At 35.6% G+C, this 21,600-nt stretch overlaps 2 protein-coding genes across 2 annotated transcripts; one reads left to right on the top strand and one right to left on the bottom strand.

Moving 5' to 3' along the window:
• Window positions 1-3,860: 3,860 nt before the first annotated feature.
• LOC149402332 (uncharacterized) lies at window positions 3,861-8,748 on the top strand. Its single transcript, XM_089610075.1, has 9 exons — window positions 3,861-3,956; window positions 4,037-4,627; window positions 4,696-6,123; window positions 6,199-6,523; window positions 6,603-6,864; window positions 7,398-7,614; window positions 7,674-8,050; window positions 8,124-8,237; window positions 8,433-8,748. Exons 1-9 carry the CDS (start codon window positions 3,867-3,869, stop codon window positions 8,506-8,508), a joined length of 3,480 nt encoding a protein of 1,159 aa, XP_089466201.1. The 5' UTR covers window positions 3,861-3,866; the 3' UTR covers window positions 8,509-8,748.
• Window positions 8,749-13,319: 4,571 nt separating this feature from the next.
• On the bottom strand, window positions 13,320-20,696 carry LOC149402331 (Tetratricopeptide repeat (TPR)-like superfamily protein). The gene is made up of 17 exons (XM_089609712.1): window positions 20,471-20,696; window positions 20,338-20,390; window positions 20,103-20,140; window positions 19,631-19,727; window positions 19,316-19,421; window positions 19,132-19,202; window positions 18,162-18,231; window positions 17,586-17,648; window positions 17,115-17,186; window positions 16,906-17,007; window positions 16,001-16,075; window positions 15,651-15,761; window positions 15,204-15,320; window positions 13,979-14,035; window positions 13,795-13,856; window positions 13,513-13,540; window positions 13,320-13,479 (listed from the first exon to the last, which is right to left on the bottom strand). The coding sequence occupies exons 1-15, from the start codon at window positions 20,585-20,587 to the stop codon at window positions 13,797-13,799; spliced, it is 1,209 nt and encodes a 402-aa protein (XP_089465838.1). The 5' UTR covers window positions 20,588-20,696; the 3' UTR covers window positions 13,320-13,479; window positions 13,513-13,540; window positions 13,795-13,796.
• Between the last annotated feature and the right edge of the window lie 904 nt (window positions 20,697-21,600).

Raw genomic sequence — 21,600 nt, 5'->3', positions numbered from 1 at the left:
ATTAATTATTCATCAGTTACAGACAAGAGTCTTCGTAAGACTTTATTACATCAAATGTATATAAGTTATGACTCTTATTCTTCTTGTTGGCACCAATGCCAACAAACTCCCACTTGACTCAAAGAAGATGTGAGTAGTCCTTCATGCCTAATCCCTCCCGATGCTGGTCGAAAATCTTGTTTGCTAAAGCCTTGGTGAATGGATCTGCCTGGTTGTCCACCGTCGAGATCTTTTTCACCTCCACGTCTCTGCGCTGCACGATCTCTCGAATCAAATGGTATCTCCTCTCAATATTCTTAGAGCGCTTATGGCTTCGAGGTTCCTTTGAGTTAGCAACAACCCAAAGTGTTATCACAATAAAGTGTCATTGGCTCGTCGACTTTTGGAACGACTTCCAAATACTAAGTAATTTTCTAACCCATATAGCTTCTTTGGATGCTTCACAAGAAGCCACATATTCTGCTTCCATTGTGGAGTCTGCAATGCAAGATTGCCTGATACTCCTCCAAACAACAGATCCACCATTTAGGATGAACACAGAAGATCCTGAAGTGGATTTCCTGGAATCCTTATCCGCTTGAAAATCGGAGTCGGTATATCTCGTCATAGTCAGGTCAGTACCTGAATATGTAAGCATCAAGTTCCTAGTTCTCCGAAGATACTTAAGAACATGCTTAACAGCAATCTAGTGCTCGGGTCCAGGGTTGGACTGAAAACGGCTTACTACGCCAACTTCAAAGCAAATATCCGGCCTAGTACAAAGCATAGCATACATGAGACTTCCCACGGCTGAGGTGTAAGGAATTTTTCTCATGTCCTCAATCTCTTGTGCAATCTTGGGAGACTGGTCATTAGAGAGTGAGACTCCATGCCTAAATAGTGTTTGGCCCTTCTTGGAGTCTTGCATCGAGAAACGATCCATCACCTTAACAATATAAGATGCTTGAGAGAGCAATAGAGTCCGGTTCTTCCGATCTCAAAAGATTTGAATCCCCATAATGTACGCGGCTTCTCTAAGATCCTTCATGTCGAATTGCTTTGCTAGCCAGATTTTAACCTCAGATAACTTAGCCACATCATTGCCTATGAGTAATATATCATCGACATACAATAACCTTAGATAACCTCAGATAACTTAACCACGTCATTGCCTATGAGTAAGCAAACCATGAAGAGTTTGTCCATGCAAATCCATATTTGACTCTTCATCTGTTGTTATGTTTGTTTAAGGACTAAATACTAAGGTTTATCATAAAGCTTCAAACAAACAAGGAAGAATGAATGAAAGTTTCAACTCTCTATTAATTATTCAGCAGTTACAGGCAAGAGTCTTCATAAGACTTTATTACATCAAATGTATATAAGTTATGACTACTAGTCTTCTTGTGGGCACCAATGACAACAAATAGGGGTCTAAGAGAAAGCAAAAATGACACAATTGCTTAAGCAAGAATTTCGACCAACCCACCTAGGTGTTGGACGAAAATTCTCTCTCTCCCTCACCCTTGAAATTCCGTGATTCCATTCCCATAAACACGGTACGATCTGATGTCATAAATCAGAGTCGTAGTGAGATTTAGAGTGTGCCCACCCTTTCTTCTTATTTGTCTCAAAGTTTACGTTTCGGAAGACTACGGTGTCATCTTCTGAGTGCCAGACGATGAGAGTACTAAAACCATTCCCAGAGATTTGATCATGGAAGATAAAGCTTGAAGAAGGAGTTGGAGGAACTCAGAACAAAAGCTTGAAGAACGCATTGAAGATTCTGTAGCTAAGGCGAAACCCGTATTTTTTTCCTAATGACAATTCTGTTTAAATCGGTTGCTTGATATTGCTCTCATGCTTATATTAATTAAAGTAAATCTAGATCTTGTTATGTATAATCAATATTAATTAGCTCCTGTTAATGTAATTAATTTTTCGCATGGTTATATGGGTGCATAATCACCAACACGCACACGATCACGTAGACACTACACCACACACTCACCGGAGAGTTTGAAGATTTAGAGGGAGAGATGGAGAGTTCGGAGGGCTTTTTGAGAGGCTGGGCAAATTTCACCCCAACAGAGACGAGTCAGAGAGAGAGAAGAGTCAGAAAAAGAGAAAGATAGAGATATCAGAGAAAGATTCAGTGAACTTATTGGGAGCTCTCGTGCGGCGTTCACTAGAGTCAGGCACTCGTGCGCAAGGTGGTCGGAGCGCAAGGTGGCCTGAGCGGCAACGGTGGTCGGAGTTCTTTGATTTGGAGTGGTCACATTTCTAGGATTTTCCGAAATTTGTGGCTTTTCATGGTCGTGGTGTGTTTGGCAGTGGTCAAACTAATTTGGTGGTTGTCGAATTTCTAGGGTTTCCGCAATGGTGGTGGTTAGGTGATTTGAGTTTATCGGTGGTAGTGGTGGTCGTGGTCGTGGTCGTAGTGGTGGTGCTTAATTGGCGGAGTGGTGATGGTGGTGGCTTAGTTGGCGGAGTGGTGGTGGTCTGATGATTTAAGAGAGAGAGAGAGAGAGAGAGAGAGAGTCGAGGGATAAAGTCATAAAGAAATGAGGTGAGAAAGAAAGAATTTTATACGAGACTTAACCTATACTTAGCCGCGACTAGTCACGGCTATTCTCGCGGCTATAGGCTGCTATACAGTAATTAGCCGCGACCTATTTCAAAATCTCCAAATACTAACTGCGAAAATAAGTTTGCCAAGATGAAAACATGAAATAAGAAACGGTCGCGATTAGTCGCGACTGTAGCATCATACGTCGCGGTTATTCACTGATATAAAAGTTGTGGCTGTTTTCGGTATTTGTCATAGTGAGAGTTAATTATGAGTAACCAGTTACTGATAATAATAAATAGGGTTATTAAGTTATATAGTCACACGAATATAGTGGATTGAGATATAGCCCACCTTTGGTTAATTTCTTGTAAATAGCCAAGTTTACTTATATAACACAGTCAAACATATATTTTAGGTAGTTAATAGGCTGCCACATATGCAAGTTGGCTATTTACAAAGTATTTACCAAAGGTTGGCTAATTTACAATTCTTATAGTTTAAGTGGCTTACGTAGCCAATTTTTTGTAATAAATAATAAGTTACTGGTGTTTATGAGTACTTATTTTACGAAAAAAAAAAAAAAAAGTATGGAAGTATGTTGATAAAGGATATCTCGTAATTGATTTACAATGTACACATAATAGGTAGTGGCCAATAGAATCGACCAAAATAATTCCCGTCTTTTAAAAAAAAATAATAATAATAATAATTCCCGTCTATTCAGTTTCCCATAATTCTCAGCAAAATAAATAAATAAATCCTTCACTTCTGCAAGACTTTAAACATTTCGTCTCTCGGTGCCGAAAAGCTAACTTAGTCATTTTTGTTCATTCGTTATAAAACTTTGCCAGTTACCATAAGATACGCTTTTCAAAAGGTACGGTAGAAAGAACTACCGTAAGGATTTGCCAATTTCATGCATACGTGATACAATACTATACAAGCAATTATGATTTACGAAGGATATAAAAAACTCTCTCTCTCTCTCTCTCTCTCTCTCTCTCTCTCTCTCTCTCTCTCTCCTCCATTTACTTGCTTCCTTATTTGATACAAGAGAATCTGAGAATATCAATATACGAATTGTATTGTGCAGTAATTCCACTACTTTTTGGAAACTGTGAATATTTTTATGCTTTATGGTGAAAAAGAAAGAAAATATGTTTATGCTTTATGGTGAAAAAGAAAGAACTCTTGTCTTCGTTACTAAGTTTCCTATTCTTCGTCTCTTTATATGCTTTCCCTCTTTGCTAAACAATCAATAGTTTACAAAGATTTATTTTTTTCTCATATTTTCCTTCTCCTAGTGATCATCAACATGGGGACGAGGCCACAGAGAAGCTTAGCCGACTTTGTCTTATCTTGGTCTATGTATGACGTTCTCAACAACAATCTCTACAAAGGCCAGGTAAAAAAAATACAAAATATAGTTTTTCTAACCTAGTATTGAAATATTAGTATGAAAAATTATTGTTGGTTTGCAAACAGGTAAAGAAAATTCCAAACACATTCACGTCGTCACAAGAATACTTGGACTCATTCATCGATCCACTCATCGAAGAAACCCGTGTCGCATTGTCTTCGAGCTTATCAACGCTCTCCGAGTCTTTTTGGTGTGAGATAAAGTATATCCATAAATCCAAGGGCTTTGATCTTGATAAAGGCCGGTTGTTTTACACGGTTAAACTGGAAGAGTACATGAGAAAGAAGACGAGAGACAAGGACTACGACAGCGATGACGACGAAGACGAGCTCGCAATGGGAGACCTCATAGCCATAACACACGTGAAGCCGAGATGGTACGGCGATTTAGATCGCCCGGGATGGCCTTTTCTCGTTTCTCTCATCACAAGAGTGAAGGACTGTGGTTCCATACTCTCGATACAGTCTTCGAGGCTAATACTTACCGAAAATCACAATGAATATGGTGGTAGAGGAAGACAGAAAGAGAGAGACACCCTTTATGCTGTGAAGCTCATGAACTTGACCACACACACTCGCATTTGGTCCGCTCTAAACTCCAACCCTGAAATCGGAAATTTCAGAATCATCAAGAACTTGCTTGGAACGCCCTTTGTGGTACGTACTTAACATAGTTTATATTTTTCCCTTGAAAATATATTGATTAATTAGTTCTCTTTAAAAAGGACACTGAAGATTGCAGTCTGTGCCAATGCGAAGAGTCATCTAAACCGATCGTCTCTTCGGAATTGAACGACTCCCAAAAGTCCGCGGTTTCGAAGTGTTTGGGCACCAAAGAGTGCCATCATGAGAACAGCGTGAGGTTGATTTGGGGACCACCCGGGACGGGGAAGACCAAGACCGTCGGGCTTCTTCTCCGTTCTCTGCTCGAGGCCAAGTGTCGAACGCTGACTTGCGCTCCCACTAACATTGCCACATTGGAAGTCACAAAGCGCGTTGTCGAAGGATTTTCGGGATATGGACTCGGTGACATCGTCTTGGTCGGAAACAAGAAGAGGATGAAGATCAAGAGACGCCCAGAGCTCCACAACGTGTTTCTTGACTACCGTGTGAAAATACTCCATGAGTGTTTCAGCCCTGTTTCTGGGTGGAGTGTCAATCTGGCTTCTATGATTTCTCTTCTCAAGGATCCGGAGAAGCCGTATCAACTGTACTTGAGAGACGTGGCTGTGAAGACAACAGAGGATGGTCAAAACAAAGATGACGAAGAGAAGATAGATAATTTGAGGGATAGTGAGAGAGATAGCTATGATTTGTTGAAAGACAAGATTAGTCGAAAGAAAGAGTGGAAGCAAGTTGTTACTAAGAGCTTAAAAGGCAATCCGAAAGAGGACGAGAAAATCGATGCTCCTATGAGTTCCGAGGAAGATAGTGAACACGAAGAAGAGAAGATAAAGAATTTGAGGGAAAGTAAAAGAGAGAGCGACAAGTTTAGTCGAAAGAAAGAGTGGAAGCGAATTGTTACCAAGAGTTTAGAAGGAAACAAGAAAGAAGATGAGAGAATCAATCCTCCCCCTATGAGTTTCGAGGATTTTGTGAGGACCGAGTTCAAAACTGTTGCGCATCGGCTATATTTCTGTATCGATAATCTATACATACACCTGCCTCCCTCTCGTATTTCGATCGAGGTAGTGAAGCAGATGTTCGCGGCTTCTGCTTTTCTGAAGCAACTCGAAAACTTGCTTCATTGTGTTTCGGACGAAGATATAAAGAAAGCCTTCAGAGAAGCTTCTTCAACGACTAGAGGTAATGGCTTTGAGGATTTCAGATTTGCGAGGAAAAAGAGCCTCGCGGTCCTAAACTCGCTGCCTCGAAATTTCCTGAGACGAAATTTCAACAAAAAGTTCATGGAAGACGAAATGTCGGACATCAGAGGGTTCTGCTTGAGGAACGCGTACCTGATCTTCTGTACCGTGTCTGGTTCTGCGAAATTGAATGAGACCGGAATAGAACACCCTTTTGAAATGCTTGTTATTGACGAAGCAGCTCAGCTCAAAGAGTGCGAATCGGCAATCCCTCTACAACTCCCTGAAATTCGTCACGCCGTACTCATAGGAGATGAGAAACAACTACCTGCAATGGTCCAAAGCAAGGTCATTCACATCCATGTTATATTTTTATTTATTTTTTAATCATTATATATTAAATGTTTTTTTTATGTGTCACAGATATCTGAAAAAGCTGATTTTGGAAGAAGTTTGTTCGAGAGATTGGCGTTGCTTGGGCACAAGAAACTCCTGCTTAACGTGCAGCACAGGATGAACCCGTCCATAAGCGAATTTCCCAATCGTGAATTTTACAACAATATGATTTTAGACGGTCCCAACGTTAAGCTCCAAAGTTACCACAGAAGTTTCCTTCAAGGAGAGATGTTTGGCTCTTACTCCTTCATAAACGTACCGCATGGAAAAGAAGAGTTCGATAAGAAGCACAGCAGAAAGAACATGGTCGAGGTCGCTGTGGTGGCTGATATAGTTTCTAGCCTCTACAAAGGTAAACTAAGAGAATTTTTATATGCTACATATCTTGTAGTTATGGCTGAAAATAATAATTTGTCTCTTTGGCTTTGAAGAATATCTGCGCACGAAGAAGAAAATCAGATTGGGAGTGATCTCACCTTACAAGGCACAAGTTCATGCGATGACTGAGAAATTTGGGAAACTATACAGCTCGGACAATGAAAATGAGTTCTCTCTGAGTATTCGCTCAGTTGATGGGTTTCAAGGCGGCGAAGAGGATGTCATAATCATTTCTACTGTTAGATGCAATGTGGGTGGATCGGTTGGTTTTCTATCGAATCTTCGAAGAACGAACGTGGCTTTAACTCGTGCGAGGTAAATCTTCAGATACTTGTGTAGTACTTGATTGAAAAAGGATTTTTCATTTTACATTTCTCCTTTTTTTTTTTTTTTGTCTATTGGCATATGTTTTTGATGAATCTTCAAGACATACCCTCTTGGACATACTCTCAAGTACATGTATCCAGATGAGTAGCATCGTTGTGTACTCGATTAAAAACACATTTTTACAGGCGTCAATTTTGTCTATGTGAGATGTGGTTTCGAGTAACTTAACAGTGGATCTATACTGACAAGTAATCATCGATGTATGGTCTAGAAAAATGACACATTTCTTGTCTCGATTCAATCTTTCGTGTCATATTCTAGAGCAAATTTTTATGAAACTATTTAGATAAGTAACAGTATCTTTTCAAGCTAGTTTTCGACGAATTTAAGCTCCGTGTAGTCGAGAATTTAGCCTCTTGTGACATGCAGCATGCTATTGAGAAATTTTGCGGTGACGTACGGAGATAATATGTCTATTTATAGAATACAATCTCGAGTAAACATTGGGGGAATTTACGCAGATACTGCCTTTGGATGGTGGGGAGTGGAACGACTTTGGGTAACAGCGATTCAGTTTGGAAGAAAGTAGTGACCGATGCCAAGGAGCGCAAATGTTTCCACAGCGCTGAAGAGGACCAAAGCTTGGCACAAGCCATAGTATTTTCTTTGCTGGATTTCAACCGAATTGATGCCCTAGTCTCACCCGGCTCGCTTCTCTTCCAAAGCGCCAAATGGAAGGTACATTTCAATTCATGTTTTTTTGTCAATTAAAGACTTACCCAGATTGTGAAATAAAGGTGAGCTTCACGGAGGGGTTCTGGAGATCAATGAAAAGATATAGAGATGACTTGCTGCGCAAGAAAGTGTTCTCTGTTTTGGAAAAGCTTTCAAACGGATGGCGTTTAGAGGCAGACGACAAGCGGAGGAAAGGGTTGGTCCACGTCGGAAGCTCGTCGAAATTTGTCGAATATTATAAGGTCGCCAAACATAAGTTCCTCGTCTGGGCCGTGGACGTGGATATTGACCGAGGCTCTGATAACTACACTCAGTTCTTGAAAGTTTGGGACTTTTTGGGAGCCGAAGATGCGCCGAAGCTAGCAGATCAGCTTGATATTCTCTACGGAGGCTACACTTTGGACCAAATGCACCGTTGCACTCACAAGCTCGCCGAAGGGTATGCATATATATATTTTTTTAATTTATATTCAAATAAAAGTAATGAACAAGTGCTGGAAATGTTGATATAGGGAATTGGTTGTTCCGATGAGATGGCCGGTCAAATCGGCTGTAGAGTCACTGTCGAAGCCGCTAGCTTTGCTGAGCCTAATAGATAAACCCGAAACATCTTCGATGAATACCAGGTCGGCGCTAAATTTGACCTTCACACAATGTTTGACAGGAAAAAAGATAACATTAAAACCATCCACATTAGGGATCACTATGAAACTACCAAACAAATAGTGAATAAGTGATCTATAGTTTCCAAGTAATTCGAATTGAGTTTGTACATCATAAGTTTTATTTTTTTGATTCTGTTGTATTGATGTGGGAGTCAGGAATCAAAGGAAAGATCAAAAGAGCAGGTCCACTGGTACAGAACAAATTTGGCGAGTCAAGTTAGATCGAACTTGAATGTCCAAAAACTTGATTATTCAACACAATCTGGTTTCTGATAATGTATCTATCTTCGTCTAACTCGTAAACATTAATCTAAACTAGTGTTGTATTTTATTTACCTCTACAATATAAATTATCCAATTTCTGCAAGGCTTTTTCCCATGGCTTTTGTTATGGTTTCTAGTAAAAGCCTACTACTATACAACCATCCATCAAAATTCATTCAAGAAATTTGAATATATGGATGGTATTTAAGTACCGAAATTCACACGTGAATGCTCTGCATAAAACACATAATATATTGGGGTTAATAATATTAAATGTGAATTTTTATTTCAAAAAATTAGCTACGTAAGCCACCTAAACTGTAGGAATTGTAAATTAGCCATTTTTTTGTAAATTTTTTGTAAATACCCAAGTTGCATACGTGGCATCCTATTAACTGCTTATTTTTTACATGTTTGCCATTTATTAATTTGGGTCAAGTGTTTCAAATTAGGCAGTTATTTTTTAAAAATTTGAATCAAATATTGAAACCGATTAGGAAGTTTCAAACGTGAGAATTTGAAATTTTCCAACAGAATTTGAATTTTTCCAGCTGCTTGTTTCAATTTGATTTGGCTTCTGATTTCGGAAATTAGCAATAAATAACAATCCCGAATTTTTTTCCCATTTATTAGCAATCTGTTATTTATTTTCGGAATATTTCTTGATACTGTTTTTTGCCGCCATTTTGACATTCAAATTGAATTTCTTTTCAGCGTCCTTGCTAAAATTCCAGAATTTTACAACTTATTTACTATAACGTATCCTGGATAAGGGAGTATATGTTGAGCATTCTTGTTAATTGTTATAATTTCCTGATTTACATCTGTCCACGCATAATGATTGCAAGTTGTTATGTTCTGTAAATAATAGATTTATTGAGCATAATGTCATATTTCAACCAACAAAAATTACACCATTCCTACATACAGGTTAACCTATGCATCCAAAAAAACTTCCTACACGCTCGTTTCGGCCGATCTTTGACGGGGTGTGGAATCGACACCTTCTTTGTTATCTTTTTTGGCAGAGTATGATCAACTTCGGGCTTGTCGAGGGCCTGTCCATTCACAATTTATTAACAGTTAATAACTGGAAAAAAAATTTCAAGACCAACAAATTTCCAGAATGACAAACCCATACCGAAACATTGCAAACCCATTTCAATATTTTACTAGAAACCCATTTTCACACCTTTAAACGACAGCCATTTCCATTTTCTATTTCGTCCCCAAATAATCGAAACCCAAAACTGTAATGCACGTCCCGAAATAATGCAGATTTGTTTTCCGATGAAAAAAAAATTGAGAATCAACAAAGAGGTCTCCGTGCTCAGATTGGAGGCAAAAGTGTGGGCGATGATGCCACTCAAAGGTCGTCCAATTCGTCTTCTCCGCGTATTCACAAGCTCGGCGTTATTGTGTCTTTTCCCTAGGCATTCTCTTCAACCTCACTGCCATCATTTTATTCGCATACCTTCTTCGATCTCAACGCTATTGTATCTTTTTACTTCAGCATTCTCTTCAACCTCCACGCCATCATGTTATTCGCGTGTATTCTTCAACCTTGGCACCACACCACTCATTGGATTGGAGTCATTTGCTCAGAAATAGGTTCGCCATGATTTTTGGAGGATTATTTGTTAAAGATTTAGGACTACAGGGTAGGGATGGCAATTAGATTTGGACACGAAATGGTTACGACAAGATTTAAAGCAGATTTGAATCTCAATAAATGGGTCGATTCCTAATTGAGTCGAACACGCTAACACGATTAAATAATGGGTCAAAACAATACGATTACGGTAACAAGATTAAAATTCAATTAACAGGGTTATTAAATAGTCGACACGAAACACGATTATGACCCGCACGAATACGACTCATCTAAAACAATTACGAATAATAGCACGATTAGGAATTATAAGTACAAAAACAAGACATGACATTGTTATTAATAAGCAAGATATAACATTGTTACTATAAATAAAATAAAATAAATCATTATTATAGTTGAGAGTTATGTTCTATTTAATAGTTTCAATTTTTTTATGGATGAGATAAAAATAAAAAATAAATAAGCTACAAACAAATCAATATCAGTTCACTTAGAGTAACGTATATTTGATACCAATTGATTTCACAAGGAAGAACTTTTGAATTCACGTATAATTAACAATCTATCGAATTAGTTTTCAATCATTATTATATCAATAATTGTGTCATTAGATTATAATGAATAATCACGATGCACAACTAATAACGTTTGAATCCTGTAGTTATTTTATCAAGCCTAAATTAATTTTGACACTGTTGGAATTTCACCGCCGAAACCCTTCTTACAATCAGAAAACGAAATAAGCAAATGTAGAGAATAAGACACAAAAATTTATATTGGTTCAATCTCAATGTGAGATCTACGCTCACTTTACCACTGCAATTCACTATAAATCTTAATGGGAAAGGTGTTTACAATCGTTATCTCTCTGTATCGACTTTTCTCTTTTGTTTTTCCACACATACAAAAGTGACAGCTATAATATATTTATAGAGAAACAACTAAATTCTTGACCAAAACGACATACACAATGTCTGGTCTCCAGCTCGATGTAGTCTGCTCGGCGATAAAACCCAGCTTGATGATCGACCTCGGTCTTCAGCTTTTAAACTTGTTAGCTCGGCGTCGGTCTTCAGCTCATCAGCTCGGCGACCAATTAGGCTCCACACTTTCGGCAACAGACACTAGCTATATACAAAGACTGTAATTTAGTTTTGTCATTAATATGTTTGTATCTATTATTAAAACTCAATTACTATTGGAAATGTAAAGTTTATATAGTTTTAGTATCATATGTGTGTAATACCTAACTATGAAATTTTATATTGAACAAATTTAACTAACTTTAAAGAGTAATAGTCAATTTTATTAAATTTTATAGAGTCGAATTCACTTCTAATTCATTTTAACAGTTCATAAACAATTTTATTTGAATAAAAACATATCATATTCAACTTTATTTAATTTTCATTGTAATAAAATAACTTATTCCCTCCCCTTTTTCAAATTCATTTTCTAATTTTGGTTGAGTTTTTTTTTTTAATACACCAAATTAATTAGTGTTTTCAATTCCCACCCAAATTTTCACTTCCCTCATTTATTTTCTCTCTCTCTCTCTCATTAGTGTTTTTATTTTAATCGTAGTAAAATAACTTATTTCCTTTCCTTTTTCATATTTAATCACTAGTTTTTGTTCAATTTTTTTTTTTTAAAGATACACCAAATTAGGATTTTCTTCCACACACACACACACACACACATAATTTCATTCCCTCAAATATCTTATTCCCTGATTTAATTTATAAAAAAATAAATAAAAAACTCCCTCCTTACTTTTTCACGTGCCCCCAAAATCTAAATCAATACCCTTCCCGCCTTTATAATCGTCAGTCAGTTCGCCGATAAGAATTCTATCCCAACTAAGCTATTCCCGAACCCTAGTTTCCAGAACAACCACTTAGCGGAGAATGCCGAAAGAACGACCTTCAGTACCTATCGGTTGTCGCAGATTCTTTAAGTGCGTAAGAATGCCGAGCTCCGGTCTCGTCCGCACTTTCGACCGCCGCTGTTTTAGTTGTTGCTTTAGGCTCGCCGATGCCTTGGCTAGCCGTTCTCGTTGAAGCTGCCATCACTTTCTGCTCTCCATTGCTTCTGCCGTGGTTTGTAAATGTTTTAACTCCCATTTGCTTTATGTGAATAGTCTTGTTCTGATGTGATTATTTAAAGCTTTTATGCAATGTATTGATTCCATAGAGAAGGTGGTCTTGCAAGGAAGGTGTGTATTTGGTCAATGACCAAGAGGAGTTTTGTTTGTTTGCAGAATCAATAATATGTGTTTTTTTTTATGCGGTCAATTTCATATTGATTGAGGCGTACAATGGTTATCTAACCATATGAAATGTTAAAATTTTGAAATAGTCAAAGTTTCGTTAATTTTTTGTAAATAATCACATAAATCTATTTACGTTATAAAAATAACAAAAAATGCAGAGTAAATTTCTAGTAAATATGGTTATTTACGAAATATTTCCAACAGTTTTTGGCTATTTACAAAAAATTTACAAAACGTAGACTAAAACGCAAACACTTATGTTTATGTGGTTTATATCGCTAAATTTTTGTTTTTTTTTTAATATTGTTTGACGATTATTTTAAATTTCTGTAATACTTATAGAAGACATTGAATGTACTGTTTTGAAATGCTTTGTGTTGAACAAATTGTATATAAATTGCTTTAATGCATTCTGCTCAAGTATATAATATGATTCTCTTTAATTTCTTTGTAGCTTCTGCTCAAGTATTCATTGCAATATAATATGACAGATTTCAAATGGAATTTCATTCCAAATAAGTGGAACAAAGTGTCGATGTATCTATCGATGATGACGAAGCTATGACTATTATGTTTGTGATGTTTTTATCTTTCTAAGAGTACTATTTTTTTTCCTATAACCATATAATCACAATTAATTAAGTTTGAATGTCTAAAAACGATTAAACATGATTAAATAAACTATTTAACACGATTATCAAATGATTTAATTTAAGGGAACGGATATGGATATGTAAAAAAAAAAAAAAAAAGTAGTCGTATTTGAATCTAGATTTCAAACACGATTAATAAATGATCGAATTTGATTATAATGATTATTTTTGCAAACATGGTTAACACAACACGATTACGACACGAACACGAAATTGTTATCCCTACTAAAGGGTTCTCCTTTGTGAGGTATTTGAAATCTAAATTTTCTTATTTCTGTTTTTTTTTTTTCAATTCGCAGTTATATATACTTTTGTAAATTAATTGATAAAAGTGCGTGAATTGGCGTCGGTTACATATTTTATTTCTCCATGTAAGATTCAAGTCCATAGTGTAGTCCATAATTTTGGAAAGAAAAAAAAAACTAGGATCCAACCTTCACATAGAGCCATGAGCATTCATCTGATAAAAATACATTTTTAGTAAATATAACATTTAAAAAAAAATATACAATTCATATCACAATCTTGTTAGTGTTCCATAGTTTAGTATTCTTTTATCTTCCTAGTAGTTAAATAACCCTATATATATATATATATATATATATATATATATATATTATAATATTGAAAGTGGAATCTAAGAGTCAAAATTAAAGTACGAGACTTAATTTCTAGATAAACATAGTAGAGCAGTTTACATGGACTCGAGCTTGCCTTTAATTTCTTGCGTACCGGTCTACGAGTGCCTTGGCTTTCTCCGGTGCAAAGAACCGTGCCTGCATATAATCGCCCCAATCTTTTAATGTCAATTAACTCGAAAGAAAACTGCTGTTTATTGTACTGTAGGTTAGACAGCATCATTAACATTGGTGAAATAATAAACAACATTGTAACTCACTTGAATAAACATTCTCTCTGAAGCTCCAACGTTGCCATTTTCTTTTAAAATAATTCCCTGCACAACATAAAGAAAATAACTTATATACTTCTAAAAGCAGCTTAGGACAAAAGTTTGGGTTTTTTTTTTTTTTTTTTTTATTTAGTAAAAGCAGTTTAGTGATAAGTACATGGACAAATCGTTAAGGTTTCCGAACCAGTTCATTTTTTATAAATCAATTTTCCAACTTCGCGTTAGAAATAGAGGCGACTGCATAAATACCTAATATTTGAAACATACACTTGAAAACCTTTTTTTTCGCGACAAAAATATCTAATGTTGAGTTTCTGTTACACCGTTAAATAAAGTTAATTAGATTTGACGGAAATACACGTTATAGTCTCAGATTAATCACCATTTAATATTTTTTTTATTAAAAGTAATTAAACATTAACAATATCATTTTAATTATAAACGACTTCTATAATATAACTAGGCATTAATATATTATTTAAACAATTAAATATTTATTTATTTAAGTTAACCAAGAATTTATATTATCATTTTTGCTTTTAGTATTATAAAAATGAACGACTTAATAATATTTTTAATATTAAAAACGATTTAATATTTTTATAATATCATTTTTAGAATAATGCTAAATTAATTTTTTATTATAAAAATGATTTGATATTTTCTTAAAATTAATCAAGCATTACTTATATTATTTTCAGATAAATGCTTAAGTAATTTTTTATTATTAAAAACGTATTTAATAATATTATTATTGCTTAATTATAATATTAAAGTTATTTTAATTATTTTTTTGCTATAAGAATGATATTATTAATGCTTAATTATTTTTAACGAAAAAAATACAAAATTGTGTTTAATTAGATGCTGAGTATCTCCATCAAATTTAACTGATTTTGTTTAACGGTGCAACTAAAACCTAACGTTAGGTACTTTTGCCGCGAAACAAAAAATAGTATCTATTAAAATATTAGGTATTTATGCCCGCCATTTCATCTTAGAAATAATTAGAAAACTACTTTTTTTTTCTCACATCCGTACGTATCATCCACGATGGAACAAACAAAGAAGTGCTTAAAATCTAAATTGGGTATGTAAAATAAGAATTCTATAGTTGACCATACATATTATAAATAAGAGCCATAAGGTACCAACATGTCCCAAATCTAAAAGGAAAATAGAAAGACAGATTAATGAATAAAATTACACCGACCTTTGCCAAGTAGCCTCGGAAGTCGTTCGGGTGACTAGAGATGAGTTGTTCATATACGGCCACGGCGTCGCTAACATGTCCCCAATCTGAATAGGCTTTTCCCAGAAGTAAATCAACCTGGATTTAACACAATCATGGAAATCGGAAGATTTTTTTGTTAATTAAAACCACCAAAATTTTCAATTAAAATCAACCTGAATTTTTACCATACACAATATTGGTATCTTTTCGGCATATCAACTTTCTATATGTAATAAATTAATTTAACACTGTTCGAATAGCAGACTGTATTTAGTTACAAGACTTAATATCAACAAGTAACGCTATGGTTGGTAAAAAATAAAATAATTAAACTTAGCTAAGGGGACTAGTTGTGCGTTAGACTGTAAGAACCAGCTTAAAAAAACTCAAGGCTTCGGAAAAGAAAACAAAAGAAGCATATCTGACTTGAATAGGGTCCACTTTCCGCGCATCTGTTTCCGCAGTACTACTTTCACTTCTTGCCTCTGAAGATTCCTTATTTAATTGTTCTCGTGACGCAAGCAGGAACTTGACGGCCTACGAAATCAGATAAACTTTTTTAATAACTTCAAATTAGAGTCGCAAGAACTCATATGAAACTGGAATCACTTGATCATCTTGTGTAACCCAATATAGACTCCAATGTTATTCAAGCCTATTTTTCGACGCAAGAAAATATATCGAATTACAAAACTTCTCGAGGTTGTGAATGAATTACGCATTAATAGAACCATTGAATAATACTTCTATAGTTTTAATGCGATCGTCTAACAAACCTCATCTGGTTTCTTGGCTGCAAGTAATGCATTTGTACGGCCGCGTAGAATATCAAAGTCGATGTTTTTGGACACCTGCCATGCAATAATAAAAAAGAGGTTAACTGAATAGTTTCACTGGAATCAAGTTGGTCATGATCGTGTGGTTATCATTGTTCAAACCGAGGATCCAATTTATTTTTATTTTTTTTTTCAAATTAAGCAAAATCATTATTCAACATTACATTCTGTGATTTATTTTGAGAACATGCGACGACTAGAAATATAACTCAAGAACTACATTGAATCCAAATCAAATTCTCAAGCCAGATATTGAGCGTCGAATTGGTCTGGCTTCCCTTTTTTTTTTTTTTTTGAAAATTGAAACTAGTACTGAACTGCATCGAAACCTATCAGATTTTCCACCAAAATTGATCTATAGCATTATCGAAAAGCATCAAAATTTATTGTGATATGAACGAATTTCATGTGCTAAAAAATCTCGATAAATATTCTGATTTTTTTTTTCACAGAAAAAGAACATAGCGCCTCTAAAAAAAAAAAACTTAACCTAGGGTTTCCAGAGGATTTTACTGTGCTTTTTGTTCTTCTTTTTGTTGGAAGCATGCACAAAACGAGCGATCACATGTACTCAATGTTAGATTCTCTTGGATCTAGGTTTGTGGTGTGCCTTGTACTAAGATGTTATTCTCTTGTATCTACAGGTGTTCTACCCTCTATTCCTAATGGAAGCTCCGTGCAATTTTAAAAAAAAAATTGTTTTTTTTCTTTAAGACTACCAAAACTGGAATCGAATTGCATCAAAAGCTATCAGAAATGCCACAAAACTAGACGTACTCATCATAGAAATGTAGTTATTAACTATATTTTGCACTGGCGCTCGTTGATCAATGCTCAAAACCTACCGTTGCAGATGTCTTGTATGCATTAGCACTTCCCTCGTAGTCTTTTAATTGAAATTTAACTTCTCCGAGCAAACGGTAGACATCGGGATCACTGGGCTTCTCCTGTAGACCCACAAAAACACTTTAGGCTATCGAAATCGTAGCTTGAAAGTTCACCAAACTTTATTTTTTATGCTTATGCTACAATTCGTCTTCACTAGAAACCAGACCTTTGTCAAGTCCTCAAGCAGAGACACGGATCGAGTATATTCTCCCAACTCTGCCAAGGTTACAGCAGCTCCCTGATGAACACCGAAAACCAAAATGAACGCGGAAAATCAGAAAATAACTAAATTTCTTGAGGAGTTTCTGCTACTAACTTCAATTATTCTCCTACCTTCATTTCATTAGCTTAATAATACAGGTGTGAAATCAGAACGATTCTTATTCTGGTTGACGGACCAAACCATCACATATGTCATATTTCTTTTCTTTTTTTATTTTTCTAATTCGAACAGAAAAGTTGTACATAATGTAATGACAAGCTTCACGGGCTAAAAAACAAAAAATCAAAACATACAAAAACACAAACAAAAAAAGCAAAATATACTACAATTTCGACAGAAATGCCTTTATAATTTCACTAGCAGCATAATCAAGAAGCAACAAAACAATATATTGCATAGCAACTTCAGACTCACCTCAAGAGCAGTGGGGTCCCTAGGAGAATTACTGAGGGTTTCCTCGTACTCTTTTAGCTGAGCCTGTAATCCATTTCAGTCAAGCAGTTAGTCTGCCTACAAAGAAGAAGAAAAAATATCCCTGCTTTTCGTCCATGTTCCGGAGGCTCACACGCACAACATAGCAGATAGCTCATCATTAAATAAATTTTATAAAAAGCTTTAAAAAAACAAATCATGAACGGGTGGCCATAAATTATTTATGCCTATCATCCGAGAGGATATTTATGCATGTAGGCTAATCGATGATGGAGTTGTAACCAGACAGCAAAGGTGTGACTATATAGCAGTACTGCCATATGAGCAAAAAAAAAAAATATAGCAGTATTGCCTTGTAAGTTAAGCAGGCATGATGTTTAGGTTTTGTGTACCATAAAAATAAATGGATATCCACACAAAGCCTACTTCTATATTTTCTCCTAGACATTGAACTGTTAGACAATACAGAGGATTCGGCATCCATGTCGAAAATCTACAATATATCCTATAAGAACTTGTCTTTGTAGAAAAAGTATATGTGATGATGGTCAATTTTACCTGAAGAGTGGCTTTCTCTTTTTCTGACAGTTGATTATCAACTGCTGCTGTGTCCTCAGACGGACCCACACTGAAAACTTGATAAAAATGTCAAATGAAATCATTTTCAATGGAACTGCTCAAACAATCAGTTTGCACGATAGTAAAAGCATTAAGAAGAAAAAAAAGGTGACAAGAATGATATACAAGGGACAGAGCTAGAGGAAGTAACTAGTTTGAAAAAGAAAAATAAACGATATTTGTTTCAACTCTCTTCATCGAAAATATAAAATCAAAATAATAATAGAACATAAATAAGAGAAGATTTTCATGACTCATGATAACTGTACGTATGAATTTATAAAATCAGTGCATAAAATGTTTGATACGAGTTCATAATGGATCCTAGTATCTACCACAAAATAAACATCTAAAATAGTGTGAATTTGACTAGTAAAAGTGGTACCATGTTCACATCAGACTTACTATACATTACATTTCAGAATTTGAACTAGCCGTAAGGATTCATTGCTGCAAATTTGCAATATAGTATTTCTTGCACAAAAAATAGGACATTTTACGAGGGCAACCGAACCTGGTAATGAGTAAACAAAAACGGATATTATATTTGAGAAGTGTGGTGTGTACTGTTGGCCTATAAGGAAATTACTCTTACTCTAGGCCTTCAAACTAAAGTTAACAATGTGAAGAGTTTACACCGTTTGCATCATATATTTTACCAACTCGAAGGTACAGATCAATCAGACATGTAATGCAGACTGTCGTGACTCTGAAGGAATCTACATTGTACACAGGGTTGAAAAAACAGCCTAGACCAAGTAAAATAAAAAAGTTCGATGACTACTTTCCACACAAGAATTTTTTTCTTTCAGATCTTTCTAATAAAGGACGCCCTTCATCTTGACATATGGAACCCAACTATAGACTATCAAGACAAATTAACAGTACTCGAATATAATTTTGAGAATACCTTCCCGAGGGGATAAAGTCTCCGAGAGCAAACACCAATCCGAAGACCGCAACAGCTACGCCTACTCCGATCTGTTCAATACTAACTTTTTATTAGCGATATCCCTAGGAGTGGAAGCTATTTGTAGACCTTTCACTATGCAGATTCACAGCATAAACTGGACATGCAGTTAATCAAGTATTACCTTAGTACCAAGCCCGATTGTTTTCTTATCCGAATCGAAAGGTTCATCATAGTCAATCGCCCCGAATTCTTTTTTCACTTCTGTCTTTTTCTGCTCAAGTGCTGCCCTGGGAAGGAAATATAATGAAAAAATAAATAAGTTGAAATGAAAAAAAAAAAAAAAAAAAAAAAAGGTGTATCAGATCATAGAACGCTTGAAACAAAGCAACGAGCTTTTTCTCAAAGTTAGCAATATCTATTCCAATAGAAAGGCCATACAGAATTTGTAGCCAGTAAATATGCTAAAAGTAAAAATAATCTAACAATAGTACATTACCGCTTGACTGTTTTCAGTCTCTCCTCGAAATCGGATTCGGCAGACGCGGCACTAGATATCGATACCCTGCTGAATTGATTACCTAAACCGGGTGCCTCTGCAAAGAAAATCTACACTAGTTTTTGACAAACAAAAAACCAAGTACCGGACAAGACTACAAGATTATACCATACATAATAGGAAACAATGTAAATCATACTTCAAGGCTTTTTTTTATGCCTATAACTAGGTTTTGAGGTTCTTTATAAACCTACTCTATACTTGTGTAGTAGGAAGAAGAAAACAAAAAATTGTAGGTTCATACACCATACATGAAAAAAAAAAAAAAAAAAAAAAAAACATATTTAGGGTACTAGCCCGATCCCTCAACAAATCAGTAAACGGTTCAAACTATACTACCAGGATTTTGGAGACAACAAGGATTATTCAACCCACGGATAATTAATTTAAGAAAGTAAATGGAACAACTTACGAGCGAGATCGGTGCCGGCTCTTGATGTTGTGGATTTCCTATTACATAAGAAATGGCTCACAAAATTACTTCAGTTACATAAAATGGCATAACCTATGGTTCATAGCTAAGCTAAGTAGGATATTCGGTTAATAGCAAGTTAGTTTCCTATGTTCACCAATTAACCATTGATCACAGGCTACGAAAATTTTAATCTAGCCATTCAAATGTGAAGAAAAGTATCACTTTTGCATACCTTTGCTCCAAAGCCAAACCTTTTTTTTCCGTTGAGCTCTTTGCTTTTTTTCCCTGTGTGTTGGCAAAAAAATAAAAATAAAACAAATCAGATAGGAAAAGCAAAGGACTGGTTTTGGGGATTTTCTTATTACTTTGCTGGTTTTTTGTACGGCGTCGTTGGTGTTAGTTCCGAAGCCACGTTTGGGATTAGAATCACAGCATCGCACGAGAACAAAGACTGAACGAAACGACGACGCTGCGAACGACATAATCGTTTAGAAGTAAAAATGGTGGATACAGCTTCACAACCTCAATCTCTCTCTCTCTTGAATGTTTTAGTTAGAGAACAAGCGTTGAGCCTGTGGGTCCCCCAATATCCAGAAGTTTAGTTGCTTTCCTTCCAATGCCAATGGAAAGGAAATAGTAAAATCCAAGAAAGTAGTGTCGCATAATTGTTTAAAGAAAGTAGTGACTAATCAACTCAACCATCCAAATGAAGTTTTTTTACCCAAATTTAATATATCTAGTTAAAATTAGGAGCAATATTACGAGCAATATTTCTTACCCCCTCAAACAATATGTCTCCTCGTTTAGTTTTAGTTTCGATAAGAGACTAAGCTTAGTTGCGGGGGCTAATTTGAAAAAATAAATCAAGGAAAAATAAATAAAAGTTTTGTATGCAAATTATAAAAGCAATAGTTATAGTGATACTTAGCATAAGCTAGTTCATGATGTTTTCCATCACCAAGAAGATCTGAGAGCTTGTGGCCATCACCTCTCGGATCTATTTTTGGAATTGATCTAGAGTTTAAGAAAAAGTTTAACGATTTGGCAAGCGGCGGAATTTTAAAAAATTTATTTTGACAAGTAAAACGATTTTACTAACCTAGACAAAGAGCAAGTACACGTAAATAAAAAGTATTATGAGCATTAAAGATTACTAACCTTTTTAGAAGCTTGAACGTTGAGAAGCTTTTGGAAAGTTGCAACGTTCGTCTCCCTCGCAGCACGTCTCTCTTCTTTCCTCGGCAACATGAGCAACCACGATGGTTTCTATCACAAGAATCACTCGAGAGAAAAGGAATTAGTGAGTGGGCACTTTTAAACACGATAACTCAAGAACAAGTCTTAGAGTTGAAGAGCTAAAACACTAGGTCAAATGAGGACCTAGGTGCCAAAACAAAAAACGAAATTGACTAGAGAGAGAGAGAGGAGTCGGCCAAGCTAGAGAGAGAAGCTCTCAAATCTCTAAAACTTGGGATGAATCAAATGTGAAGAATGA

The sequence above is a fragment of the Urtica dioica genome, chromosome 3 (genome assembly GCF_054948205.1).
Source record: "Urtica dioica subsp. dioica isolate 48M chromosome 3, U.dioica_male_clone48M_v1_H2, whole genome shotgun sequence".
Lineage (NCBI taxonomy): Eukaryota > Viridiplantae > Streptophyta > Magnoliopsida > Rosales > Urticaceae > Urtica > Urtica dioica.
The sequence above is the reverse complement of the archived record's forward strand: the minus strand, read 5'-3'. Positions and strand labels throughout refer to the sequence as shown.

Coding starts and splice junctions, on each gene's coding strand:
- LOC149402332 (XM_089610075.1), top strand. CDS start 3,867: ATGGGGACGAGGCCACAGAGAAGCTTAGCCGACTTTGTCTTATCTTGG. Junction 6,524..6,602: donor AGTTTCTAGCCTCTACAAAG/GTAAACTAAGAG, acceptor TTGGCTTTGAAG/AATATCTGCGCACGAAGAAG. Junction 8,238..8,432: donor ACATCTTCGATGAATACCAG/GTCGGCGCTAAA, acceptor TGTGGGAGTCAG/GAATCAAAGGAAAGATCAAA.
- LOC149402331 (XM_089609712.1), bottom strand. CDS start 20,587: ATGTCGTTCGCAGCGTCGTCGTTTCGTTCAGTCTTTGTTCTCGTGCGA. Junction 20,141..20,337: donor GGTTTGGCTTTGGAGCAAAG/GTATGCAAAAGT, acceptor CTTATGTAATAG/GAAATCCACAACATCAAGAG. Junction 19,728..20,102: donor AGCCGGCACCGATCTCGCTC/GTAAGTTGTTCC, acceptor TTTTCTTTGCAG/AGGCACCCGGTTTAGGTAAT.